Genomic DNA, 11,875 nt, shown 5'->3' with positions numbered 1-11,875 from the left:
GCTAGATGTGTTTAGCAGATGTTTTGCTCACTTTCTGATTAAGTGCCAGAAAGCTACAGAGTTCAACTTGCTCTTCAGCTCAGTGCCAGAAAGCTACAGAGGTTTGCATGTATAGAAGATGTCTACTTTGATGTATGCTCTCTTTAGTGCTTATAAAATCTCATTATTCACAAGAATAATCATTCAGGATGTTGATCATAAGCTTCAATATCCAATTAAGCTGTAAATCAATCTTATATGCTTGCTCTTCAGCACAAAGGACTATAACCTGATGGAGGACTCATATGCTTGTCATTCACTAAGCTACCTAAAGGGGAATCTCGGCTAATCTATGTGGGTCACGTGAGCGAGGTGCTAGTTGGATTACCTAACAAAAACCCTTCGGCGGAGCTCAGATCTGCCCGCCGAGCTTTGTGGCATCACTTTGCTATCGCATGCTTTACTCATCACCCCTATCACCACCCTTAGCCCCCCAACCCTAATCCATCTCTAAGTCCCTAAATCATGGAATTCGTGTGTAGAAATGGGTGTAGGATAGTGAACAGTGCTAGAGATACTTCCTTTACCAAAAGTTGAGAAGTCCTCGAAAAATTTCTTGGCAAAATTCTAGCACCGCCGAGCGAAGGACCCGGAATTGAAAGGCTGAGAACTGATGTTTCCCATCTTATGAACCCTGTTAAGTACCGTAGTAACATTGGGATGCTTTAACCGACTTGTCAGTTTCCCAGCCCACTTGGGTGGTGTGTCCTCACCCAAGCCTCACCTACCTCGCCCTCCCCTTGGTGAGAAGGCTGGGTTACCTCCAGCGTTCCTCCAGGACCAGTGCCAAAAGAGCATTGTGGAAAAATCCGGATTCCCTCTTGACTTTTGGAGGTCTATAAATCCATTTTTACAGACCCATAGCAATGGCTATGATCACTTTCCTACGACACGTGTGTCCGCCCCCACACCATTTGTTTTCCCCTGTTCCTTGAGTCTCTCACATCTTAGCAATATTTGTTGCCAGCGGAGCTTTTACTCTAGGCCGGAATACATAAATGGTACATTATAGAGTATAATTGGAGCTGATAATGTACAGGAAGAGCGTTAGGTTGTGTATGAGAATAATAGGTTACCTTCGGTCCTGAAGCCACCTGTTCGTGTCCTCCCATAAGTTAGCATCCTTAAATTCTTTCGAAGGAGCGTTCTGAGTAACTTTGTAGACCTGCGCCTCTTATCAGCACATGAATCGCGGAACTAAGGCGAAAAACTTACTGCATCCCAGATCTGGAAAGCCATGTCTAAATTTTCAACGAAACTGTGACTATGCTGGAACCATTCTTTTCCTTTCGTCTTGACCTCGGCCCGCACGGACTGTGATGTCGGCTCAGGTTGTTGCGGCAAGTCGTCCAGATAGGTGCGCACAGCGATCCCGAGGCCGCAGTCATTGTCATCAATAAATGGCAGGCTAGTGACACTGTCAGTGCAGGCAACGATAGTCAAACGGAATTAACGTACTCGAGGCTCAAGCTGGACAAATCACTTCGATCCCGACACGCTTCTCCGCTAAGAAGCAAGCCAGCGAGTATGACTTCTATTAAGTCGCGGAGAGTCGACCGAATTGCGTAGATCAACGAATGGAAAGACAAAAGCTGTCTACTTAATGGACCAGAATATCCAATGGACTTGTGGCGAATTTTGCCGAAACATGCAACGCGAGAAACAAGCAGGTTAAACGATTTCTCCTCAGCTATCAAATGATCCTTTCCATCAGTACAACTGAATAGCCAAATGCCCGGGTTCACCTTACCTGTGCCTCTCATCGGGCCCCCTGAAATGTTCGCAAAAACATCTTTTGAATTTAAAATTCCTAAACGGAGCATTTCTACCGCTAGAAAAGCGGGTTCCTCTAGATTTTCAGATGGGTTTAGCGAGGATAGAGCTGCTTCCAATGCTTTGCCCCATGTTGTGAGCTGGTGCTTTTCGTCAATGTAGCCTCGTAGCTGCAAGAACCGCCAAGTGACATTGGCGAGAATTTCAGATTTTGAAGAAAGTGGCTAAATCAGTCAGCATGTTGAACATTAAAGCCCAGGCGAGAACCTACCGGAGCATCTTTACCGGCGAACGACTTTGAAACAAAGGCCGGATCTTTAACGATCGCCAAAGAGGATGTCAGAAGCGGAGATGAGCCCTATTGACATGTTAGAGCGCAAAGAGTATGCAACACATCTTTAGATTGGGTCATTGAAATTACCTGAAGCTCCTGTAACCCATCAGGAAGCTGGGCTTTGCGAAGGCGCCAAGACACGATGGTCTCTTTTACCGATGGCAAGGTCTTTAAGTTGATAGTTCGGTCGGCTTTGTTATCATACCAAGGACGAATATGAATAGCCTTTGTCTGATAAAACCGATGCAGCGAGTTGGAGAGAAGACAAAGAGATTGAGTACGGATAGGAGTAAGCATATCGGATACGAGGCGGCGATAGATGTCGGAATCCTCCGTGCCAAGTGGGAGAGTGATTGGAATTTCACCAGATGTTAGCCAATTGGGAACATTTGGCCCTAAGATGCCTTTAGAAATATAAAAGTAAAGTTCCTCTGGGAGTCGTTGCCCAATCAGTTCGTGCAAGTCGGACGATGCATTCTCAGGGTCCATTGGCCCTACTTTGCCGTCGGTGTCCATAACAATGTGATGTTTTACAGTCATAAACGCCCGTTTAAAACGATCTGCATACTGTAGATCTCGTTGATCATCTTCGAATTGGGCACAGAGAGCAAGAGCATTCCTCCCAGAGCTGTTGTACAAGTTCAGCGCTTCGCGAATGTTCAGTACCTTCCCCGGATACGGGTGGTTTTCGAAGGGAGGAAAGGTTCGGAGAAAGGGAGAGCCGAGAAGCAGGCAGAAGTCGACGAATTGATCGTTGCTCAGGTGATTTAAATCATTGGCACATGTCTGCCTCGTGATCCAACTGAAGTGGAAAAGATCTGTATCAACTTTCGTGATAACCTTCTCGACATCGAATAAAAAGAGCTCTGTCGGTCCAAAGACAGCATCAATAAGCCGGTTCGGCCCTTTCTCAAGGTAGGCTAGCTATAAAGAGACCCAAAAGTAAGCTAGCAAACCTGGGAATCAAGAAGCAAAGTCCTAATTTACCTGAGGGGCGGCAGAATATGGCGCAACAATAAAATCAATTCCCTCTGCAAGAAGAATTCTTTGGAGAAATTTATAAAGTGATTCCGGCTTTGCGCTTCCTGTAGGGTCAAAATCAGCCACCGCCCTATCTCTTGATTGATCACGCATCCCTACCCGCGTTGCTGAATGCATCAACCACCTGTTCCGCCTGTTGCTGATCGTAGTATTCCCAGGCCTGTTCTAGGGCGCGAGTAGACTGATTCTGAGCTATGATATCCGGTTCCGGCTTGCCGACTTCCAATCCATCGAACACAAACACGCACGTAACTCCGGCATTCTTAAGAGCTTGGAGTTCTCTTTCAATGTGGGACTTTAGCGCAAATGGGAATCCTCCCAGGGCAATCAGAAGAGGTTCCTTGGTAACATGATGGTTTAAATGAAGATCAAGGTAGTGAGAAGCATGGATACCAATCACGGCACCCTTTAAGGCGGAGAGGGACAAGGCCTGGATGCGACTGGTTGCCCAATCATCAAAACCGCGGACTAATCAAGGAATTGGTTATTAGAAAGACCCGGTGAAAGGTTAACACCCAGGATAGTTTAGAATGGCACTTACTCGGCATTGTTGATATTGCTGTCAGTGGGCTCTCACCACCTTGAGCTTGCTAAGATGAACGTCCCACAGAATTGAGGCCAAGTCAAGATGAGGCTTGACGACGCCGTAGGGTTATCAAGTCTGGGGCCCACTAGGTCCAGGAACAAGAACGAGACCAGAAGTTGATTGGAAAAGCTACGCTCAACCAGTAAGCACACCTTCTGAACAGGTGGACTGGGTGAAGAGGTGCAGGAGAAAGGCGACTTTTGTCTGTAAGGCTTGGGAAGTGCCAGTGAGCTTTCACCTGTGACACTCTAGTCTGCTGAGTCATCACCCGCATCCAGTTTGCTGCACTCAACACTTGCATATGAAACTGAGCACTCAAAATGCCTACAGCCGATTAGCAAACTCCTTAGAAAGCAGATATCATCTTTCAGAACCATCATTTTCATTCCATTGTTCATCTCTAGCACTACCCGCAGACAGCTAAATACAAGTGTGTAAACTTGCACCAAAAAGCAGAGGAGGCTTCGGGCGAGGTACCAGGAACGCCAAGAGGACTGGTTGGCTAAACCCTTTTGGGAATAACTAGTTAGCCAAGCACGGACAGCCGATAAGATAAGGGCCCGTCAGCTTTTGTCCCTCCATCGGCAAGCCAGGGCTGCAATGTCCGAAGAGGACGGGTATCGACATCATACATATCCAGCTGCAGAGTTGGACTCTCATATTACCTTACCGTCCGTTGAACCACCATGGCAAACCCTTCTCGGTACTCTCCATTGACGAAGCTTCCCATTCAACTCCCCATTATTGATATTTCGAACACCCGCCCGGAAACGGGCAAAGCGATGATAGATGCAGCCACCAAATACGGATTTCTATACGTTGATAGTGTGACCAGTGACTTTTCAGATGAGGATGTGGAATCGGCTTTTGCAATGGTATCTACCTAACACTCTAACTCGTGTATGCAAGAATGATGTACAGTACATGCCTAAACTCGACGATGGCATACCAACACCTACACTTTAAAGGTACTATCTCCAAGATACATCGCTGATAGCTTTAACGTAGGCGCGAAAATTTTTTGCATCTCCACATGAAGAAAAAGTGCAAGTTAAAATCGGATCAAATGTATAGATCAACCCGGACCTGTCATCGTTGCGCTTCATTGCTTAACAGGCGTAGAATAGGGGCTGGACAGGTATGCATGTTGAGACTTTAGATCCGAATCATCAAAAGGTATGACCCTTAAAATGAATCAAATAGCTATTTTCAACAAGACTGATTGCAGGTACCTTGGCAGAGAGGTGATTTTAAGGAGTATGTAAAATCTTATTCTCCATTGGCAAAGTCGTCCAGGGCGTTTCTCTCACGAATACAGAGCATTCAACTTCGGCGAATTCAAGAATGATAAAGCGCAGCAACCTCTCCCTTCCTCCCTCGTCCCTCATGAAGCGGAGATATCTCGCTTCATGAACCTATGCAGAAAGACATGTGACCGTATTCTCACCCTTCTTGCGTTGGGATTAGGAGTACGTACCCCCCACTCGGGGTGTCTTCCCGCCAATCTAATCACCACCTCTCTCCATCCATAGATCCCATCGGATTGGTTCACCACACGACACGATTCCTCCAAAGGTCCCTCGGGTGTGACATTCCGCTTCCTCTACTACCCATCCATCCAATCCCCTTCGACCTCCACATTCCAGCAAAACATTGACGTCCGGGCCGGGGCCCACAGCGACTACGGAAGCATCACCCTCCTCTTCCAACGCGACGGACAGCCCGGCCTCGAAATCCAAACTCCAACGGGGGGATGGGCACCTGTTCCCATCCGACCCCAGCAGGAGTCCACGACGACAAGCTTCCCGCCGATTCTGGTCAACATCGGCGACTTGCTCAGCTACTGGACGAACGGGCTGTTGAAGTCCACCGTTCATCGAGTTGTGTTTCCAGTGGAACAGCAGTCAGGTTCTTCTCACGGCGATGATAGATATAGCATGGCGTATTTCTGCCATCCGCTGGACGATACGGAACTTGTTCCCGTGCCTAGCAAGCTAGTTGAGCAGCATAGAGATGCAATTGCCGGCTACGGGCCCAACGCCGATAAAATTATGACGGCTCGCGACCATCTTGCAAGTAGACTAGCGGCAACGTATGGTGGCAATCCAAATGAGTATAAGTAAGATTGGAATAAATATAAATATATATCTGATCGCATAGATAGCCTCAAGAGTTTGCTTGATATATCCCAACTGACGTATAACAAAGCCCAAAGCCTACGATCTACCCATATGAGAATACTATGCAGGCATTATGTTCAAAACAGACAAGAGTTTGACATAAACCAACCAGGGTAAATTCACTAGAACACAAAAAAGTATCAAGTATGTGAGTGGTAATATACTAAGGTATCAAATTTCAGAAAGCACAGCTGCACACAAGGGAAAAAAAAAACAAACAAATGAAAATTATTGGGGAGTGTGATTGAACGCTATCAGCCAAATGCGTTTGAAAATTGTGGTAGTAGGAATTTGGTGTAAAAAGAGGGAATTGGACTTGAGACCTCCCAGGATGAAGTAGAAAATTGAACAGAAGTCAATCTGGGAATCACACAGAGGGGAATAATGTGTAAATTTACTAATCAATATGAGTAATAGGGGAAAATCGCAGGGTTTGCAGTAATATCATTATACTGATCGTGGCATGTATTGGTATCACAAAGGAGACTCGTGAAATGCGACTTTTCGTCATGGTATCAGGCTTGAGTGAAAACATCAAACTTGAGAAAGGACTAATTGTTGGGGTATTACCGCAATGCCAGCGCACCGTTCAATGTCAAGATTGCAAATGCAAAGTAGAATGTATAAGCCAGAGGGTATATGATAAGAACAGTAGTAGGCGGACGAACACCATGCTGTCTATGGATTAGGGTGAGCTGTGGCACCAGTGCCGATGGTAGACCCAGGCGTTCTTCTGGCATTCCTTGCTGCAGTACTTTGTCCGCCGGCAGCGACGGCACTTGGCAAACTGCCTTTGGAATTCCTCCCATTTCCCACATTTATAATAAGCACACTGCCGGATGCCACCACGTGAATCATCTTTTCTGCAAAGGTTTCTCATCACCACGCAGGCCCAGTACTGCATTTCCTTGGTGTGATGTCGGACAGTAAATTTCTCAACAAGAGGAAAAATGTTGAAATCGTCAGGCAACAAATACTCCTCTGTTTCCTCAGTGGGTTCTGTCGGGGGCACCAATAAGCCGCTAGGGTCGTCCACAAGGTGGATATCCTTTCCGATCTTTAATTTAGGGACAAGATGCGTATTCTGGAAATACGACCGCAAGCTACAGTATTTGGAAACATAGGCTAAAAGTTGGAGTGCCATAAGCACATCCTCATCCCGAGGCATCGCCGCTAAAACGGCGTTTGGCACAGTGCGGTCACGAAGGTAATAAGGATATGGTATTTGATTGGCCGCTGGTGTCGCCGTAGCGACGGCTGTACGGGTAGGAGAAAGGGTGATCGCACCGTTCGCTTGTTGTGCTGCCGGATTCATCAGGCTGCCGTCAGGGACGGATCGGTGTGTGATATTAAATGTCTCCGCATCAGCTTGTTCCGAAGGATTCGGAAGCGCAATTCCGTGAGAGTCTGTGCCATCATTCATGATAGCATCCTGGTCCGTGACACTTTCGATTTCCATCCCAGCTTGAAGTCCGACGATTGATTCAGTAACATTTGGCTCAGCAGAGTCATCACCCATAACAACATCTTCAGTATTTCCATCGTCAGATTCGCCAGATGTTGAACGCTGTTGACGAACGGAGGGGCGCCGTCTTGCTCTTGGGGTGAATTGTGGGATTGACTGTGCTTCAACAGCGGTGTGAGGAGTGGTCGGGGAGTCCGGTTGGGAGGTAAGCCCGTTTTGTAAACCGGGCACCTGTGACGGCAATCGGTCTGCATCGCGAACCGGCCGTAAACCGAAGCCATCGGTAGTATCCATGGATGGAACAGCCGTTGCAAGAGGCTGTATGATCCTGTGGCGATGACCACCTGGTTGAAGCGTGCGGTGTGAATGTGTTTCACGAGAGAAACTGGTTCGCTCCGGAGGAGACGTTAGAACCATTTGCGGAGAAGGAGTGATTTCCATGGCACCCGCGTCGGGTTGACGGGCGTCTTGGGAAAACGGATGAGGTATTTCTATTGATGGTGGGGGTGCTTGCCGCCGAGTCGTGCGATGTTCTGAAATGGAAGCCGCTGAGCGGTCCAAGGACGAGCGGATGACTTGTTCCCGGGGACGCGGTTGAGCTTTGTGGGCTTTAGCAGAACTCCGTTGGGGTTCTGCGTCGGTCGCGCTTCGTATCTTATCGACAACTTGGATATAGTTATCGAGAATAGTCGCAATCACCGGGACCATATCAGCCTCCACAACTCTTGTTCGCACATTCTCGGAGCCTCGTACACCGATATTCACGATACACTGAAAGGCAAGATTCCACTTCCACATTTCCATCAAATCTTTGCTGCGTCCCTCTTTGAGGATACAAACTAAACGCTCGATCCCTCCATCAACAGTGAGGATATCTCGAATACGAGCGGAAGATGTCGTGAGATATGCTAGATGGTTCAAAGAGTTTATAAGCGGAAGCGTTGACGTGCAGTCGAGTGCACGTCGGTCATATAGAGTTGTGGTGATGCTAACAGCCGCCTTATTGACGCTCGGGATACTAAAGTTGACTTCCCGCATCGTCACGGAGGATCTGGCTATCGTTTAGAAGGGGTGGTCTAGTGAACTGCAGATACGGCAAGAATTTTAGCTTCAGATGTCTCATCTGGCTCCCACAGCACATCTTACCTTTAATGGATTTAGGTCTCAAGAGGATAATACCTCAGATGATAAACGCGAGAAGCTTAGCAAGAACCGGGACGCAAAAAAAGGCACTCTAGAGTAACCACAGAAGAAAGATCTTAATGAAACTATGTCGATGATTGCAGGGGTATTGTTCCAGAAAACGTGAGGCTTGAATCAAACTTGGCGTTAAAGCAGGTTTCGAGAAGCATAGAACATTCAGATTCGGCCGTATTAGGGCATATTATTGAAAGTAAGGAGGCGGATCGGTAAGACTCTAGATGTTTTGACAAGTTCGATGTCAACGAGGTGGCTTGTCGAAAGGTTGGGCCTGTAATCAGATGGAGCGCGGGAGGCTGGTTGGCCTGCAACTTGAAACAGGAGAAAAAAGGACACGGATCACCAAAAGCAATCTCGAGGTCGTCGAAGTCGAAAAACTTGAATAATGATAGATTGCTGCCACCACCAAGGTCTCAAGTTGCAGATGAGCAGCAGGTTTAGGGGGTTGACGGCTTAGCGAGCGGAGGAGAATGAGGAGGAGGCGGCGGCGCGGCGGCGAAGAATCAGGCACTGGCGGCTGTGAGAAGCGGTACGAGCGGAGTGGAATGGAAAAGAAGGAAAGGTTCAAAAATCGGCGTAGAATGAAAGAATATCAAATAGAGAGAGGGGGTGAGGGAAGAAAGACATAGAGGAGATGATGTGATTAGGGATTGAAGAGGAGAACCCGGTGAGGATTGTCACAAAACCCTCGAACAGCGTGGATGGTGTTACAGGGGGAACTTCGCTGGTGGAAAGGCTGCGCTAAGACTGAGGTCCGATACCTTTTTGCCCCCAAGCCAAGACCCGGCCAACCAACTCTCTCAGCGACTGCAAACCAACCGATCACCAAAAAGTCGAGGAGTGAGAACCTCAGGGGAATTAGCTAGAGAAAGTCTTGCAAGCTTCTTATCGCTCTGGGGGATCACTTGCAGCACGAAAGGACGGGGTTTGTTTCGGGCTGTCTTGCGAGTTGCTGAGACCTTGTGCGCGTTATCCAGTTGCTATGATCTTCTGATTCTACTCCCTCCATGTTGGGCACGCCACCATAAATGTTAAAACGAGCATTGGGTTGCCCTCTATGACTCGGACAGAAATTTCCTCTCATTGACCCCGTTTTCAGAGAGGAATTTTCAGCCTAAACTACAGAGTACTCCAGCCTACCTTTCCGTTATGGTACCTGCATAGTGCCAGAGACCATACCGTATTCAAGGGTCAAATGGGTCGGACGGAAGGGTGCCTGATGACATGGTGACCTTCGCCGAGCGGACGCTGAGCTCTATTTCTCATAGACCACAATAGTATGTAGGCAATTACACAACAGCATTTGCATAATGGGAGCTTCGAGTGATGAATTGAGACAGATGACAGCAACATCCTGGTTTCTCAAAAGCTTTCGTGGGCCATGGTAGACGCCGGGTTTGCCACAAATTTTTTGGCATGACTCTGGTGTACATTCCTTCTCATCTTGAAAACCTCCATGCAACCTGACCACATAACCTTGCTGGCAAGTTGACTTGTTTCTAAAAACGTTATCCTGGGGCAAGGTGCGTGGCGAAGGGGTGCTTCATAATGGCTGTCCAGAGCAGCTTTTGCTCTATATTAGTTAATCAGATACGAAAGAAGTTGCCGAGTCCGAGAACCGCCATAGACTCTCTGGTTATCTGATGGAATGACGGTTCCGTTCATTCGGGAATCGCGTGTGCTCGTTATCGAGCTTTCAAAAGGTTTCATCAGTAGAACTTTGTCGGTAGTTGTGTGTAACTCTCCGTGTCACTCTTTTTTCTTTTCTTTTCTTTTCTTTTTTTTTTTTGAAGATTGATGGATGTGTTTCGACGGGCAATCCGTATTCATGAATATTATTAGTACTCCGTACGTACTTGGGAGGATTCGTTCATCTCCCGCCATCGGGATGTGATCTGCGATGACTTGCATTAATCAAGGCTCTCCGAGGAAACTTATTGCGGTTCGACCCACACTGGTAAATTTCCTCGTCCGCAGCGCGGATGTAGGGGGTTGCTCCCATTTGTTCCGCTGTTAAGACATCGACGGGATATAAAACGGTGATACATATGCCTGGGGGACCGAGTCCTCCGTGTGTGGCTGAAGATCCATTCGAGGGCGGGAGATCGCTTGGCGTGCTGGGAGGGAGCTTGGGGGGCTTTTCGGGTCCAAACCAACTTCCGCTCGTTCTGACGCTGAAATTCCCACGCAGCCAGTCATTTCCCTAGAGCCAAGCCTGGATCAGACGGCTTTATTGGATGGCAATTCTCCTGCTCGGGATGCGTGCAGCCAATCGCTGTGGCCAAAACCCGGTTACTTTGGCGCCCATAATAAGCCATAATAACATACAGGCGTGTATCGGTCTGTCGAGTACGGTTGATACATACAGCTGGTCAAAGCTTCCGGCCTAATCACTCTAAAAAAATTACCCCCTCGGCACTCCGGATTACTGCCTCCGAACCACTCATTATTGAAACACTTATTTAGCCTCTCTGTCTCTGATATCAGCAGGACTCGACCGAGAATCTCTGTGCAGAAAAGCTTCGGAGAGGGTGATTGCTGTGTTGGCGTCAGTCGGCCAATCCGCCTCAAGCTCATGTTGCACAAGTTACGGCACACAAAGAACGAAAAAAGATAACCCCCTCAGCTGTTAATTCGAGAATCTGATAGGGCCGTTGAGCGCTCCCTCCGCCTGAGTCAACGAGGGGCACGGTATCGCCTCCAAAGTCTGGATGCATCATCTGTCCAAAGCGTTGATTGTGTTCCGCACAAGAAGGAGATAGCATTGATAATCGATACGGGCAATGCCTGGAGTGCTATTTTGATTAATTTCATGTTGCTTGCATGTCTTGGAAGTCTAGGATGACCGATAACCCCATGGATGATCGAGGGTTCGAGAGGAACTCAGGACCCCACAAGGCCACATTAATAATGTAAAGTTAGGCTTTCCAATTCATTCCCTCTCAGAGGTTGAGAGCCTGAAAGTAGCGACGGAGGACTGGGCTCCGGAATGCTGGATATGACCCGAGCGATGGGATGTCAAACAGCTCTGTACGGAGCCGTACCGCGTAAAATAATGACGTGCAGCCTGGAGAAAAGAAACAACGAGCAACAATTGGCCATGAACGAGGGGAAGTGGGTAACTTGTATGGAGCGCTGGGGCTGTTTTTCGCCAAAGCTCCCGTCCATCCTTTGTCCTGTCCTCCGTATGTAGTAAAAGTGTTCTGCTTGAGAGTAACTGACATGGTGCGGAGAAGATAGGCATGTTTAACGGCTGC

General features: G+C 47.8%; 4 protein-coding genes across 6 annotated transcripts; 1 reads left to right on the top strand and 3 right to left on the bottom strand.

Annotated features, from left to right (window-relative positions):
• Nucleotides 1–1,111: 1,111 nt before the first annotated feature.
• Nucleotides 1,112–3,735, bottom strand: CIMG_09242 (posttranscriptional regulation nuclease; the record flags this gene model as incomplete). Its single annotated transcript, XM_001239620.2, has 9 exons — nt 1,112–1,204; nt 1,255–1,447; nt 1,498–1,729; nt 1,790–2,036; nt 2,084–2,170; nt 2,234–3,070; nt 3,134–3,231; nt 3,287–3,655; nt 3,729–3,735. 9 exons carry the CDS (start codon nt 3,733–3,735, stop codon nt 1,112–1,114), a joined length of 2,163 nt encoding a protein of 720 aa, XP_001239621.2.
• A 642-nt stretch (nt 3,736–4,377) lies between these two features.
• Nucleotides 4,378–6,036, top strand: CIMG_09241 (oxidoreductase). 3 transcript variants are annotated; one of them, XM_004444825.1, is made up of 6 exons: nt 4,422–4,648; nt 4,782–4,841; nt 4,901–4,949; nt 5,014–5,030; nt 5,092–5,242; nt 5,306–6,036. In XM_004444825.1, exons 1-6 carry the CDS (start codon nt 4,620–4,622, stop codon nt 5,894–5,896), a joined length of 897 nt encoding a protein of 298 aa, XP_004444882.1. In that variant the 5' UTR covers nt 4,422–4,619; the 3' UTR covers nt 5,897–6,036. The 3 variants fall into 3 exon arrangements, with proteins under 3 accessions (XP_004444883.1, XP_004444882.1, XP_004444881.1); XM_004444824.1 differs by having other exon boundaries at nt 4,896–4,949; XM_004444826.1 differs by lacking the exon at nt 4,782–4,841 and having other exon boundaries at nt 4,378–4,777; nt 4,848–4,949.
• CIMG_09240 (MYND domain-containing protein) lies at nt 5,878–9,255 on the bottom strand. Its single transcript, XM_001239618.2, has 2 exons — nt 8,598–9,255; nt 5,878–8,502 (listed from the first exon to the last, which is right to left on the bottom strand). Exon 2 carries the CDS (start codon nt 8,454–8,456, stop codon nt 6,639–6,641), a length of 1,818 nt encoding a protein of 605 aa, XP_001239619.1. The 5' UTR covers nt 8,457–8,502; nt 8,598–9,255; the 3' UTR covers nt 5,878–6,638.
• A 1,233-nt stretch (nt 9,256–10,488) lies between these two features.
• On the bottom strand, nt 10,489–11,840 carry CIMG_09238 (uncharacterized protein; the record flags this gene model as incomplete). The annotated part of the gene is made up of 2 exons (XM_001239616.2): nt 10,947–11,840; nt 10,489–10,821 (listed from the first exon to the last, which is right to left on the bottom strand). Exons 1-2 carry the CDS (start codon nt 11,193–11,195, stop codon nt 10,489–10,491), a joined length of 582 nt encoding a protein of 193 aa, XP_001239617.2. The 5' UTR covers nt 11,196–11,840.
• Nucleotides 11,841–11,875: the final 35 nt, after the last annotated feature.

This window comes from Coccidioides immitis (genome assembly GCF_000149335.2).
Source record: "Coccidioides immitis RS genomic scaffold supercont3.5, whole genome shotgun sequence".
NCBI classification, from domain to species: Eukaryota; Fungi; Ascomycota; class Eurotiomycetes; order Onygenales; family Onygenaceae; genus Coccidioides; species Coccidioides immitis.
This window is presented reverse-complemented; position numbering and strand designations above follow the sequence as displayed.

Coding starts and splice junctions, on each gene's coding strand:
- CIMG_09241 (XM_004444824.1), top strand. CDS start 4,460: ATGGCAAACCCTTCTCGGTACTCTCCATTGACGAAGCTTCCCATTCAA. Junction 4,649..4,781: donor TGGAATCGGCTTTTGCAATG/GTATCTACCTAA, acceptor GCTTTAACGTAG/GCGCGAAAATTTTTTGCATC. Junction 4,842..4,895: donor AAGTTAAAATCGGATCAAAT/GTATAGATCAAC, acceptor TAACAGGCGTAG/AATAGGGGCTGGACAGGTAT.
- CIMG_09240 (XM_001239618.2), bottom strand. CDS start 8,456: ATGCGGGAAGTCAACTTTAGTATCCCGAGCGTCAATAAGGCGGCTGTT.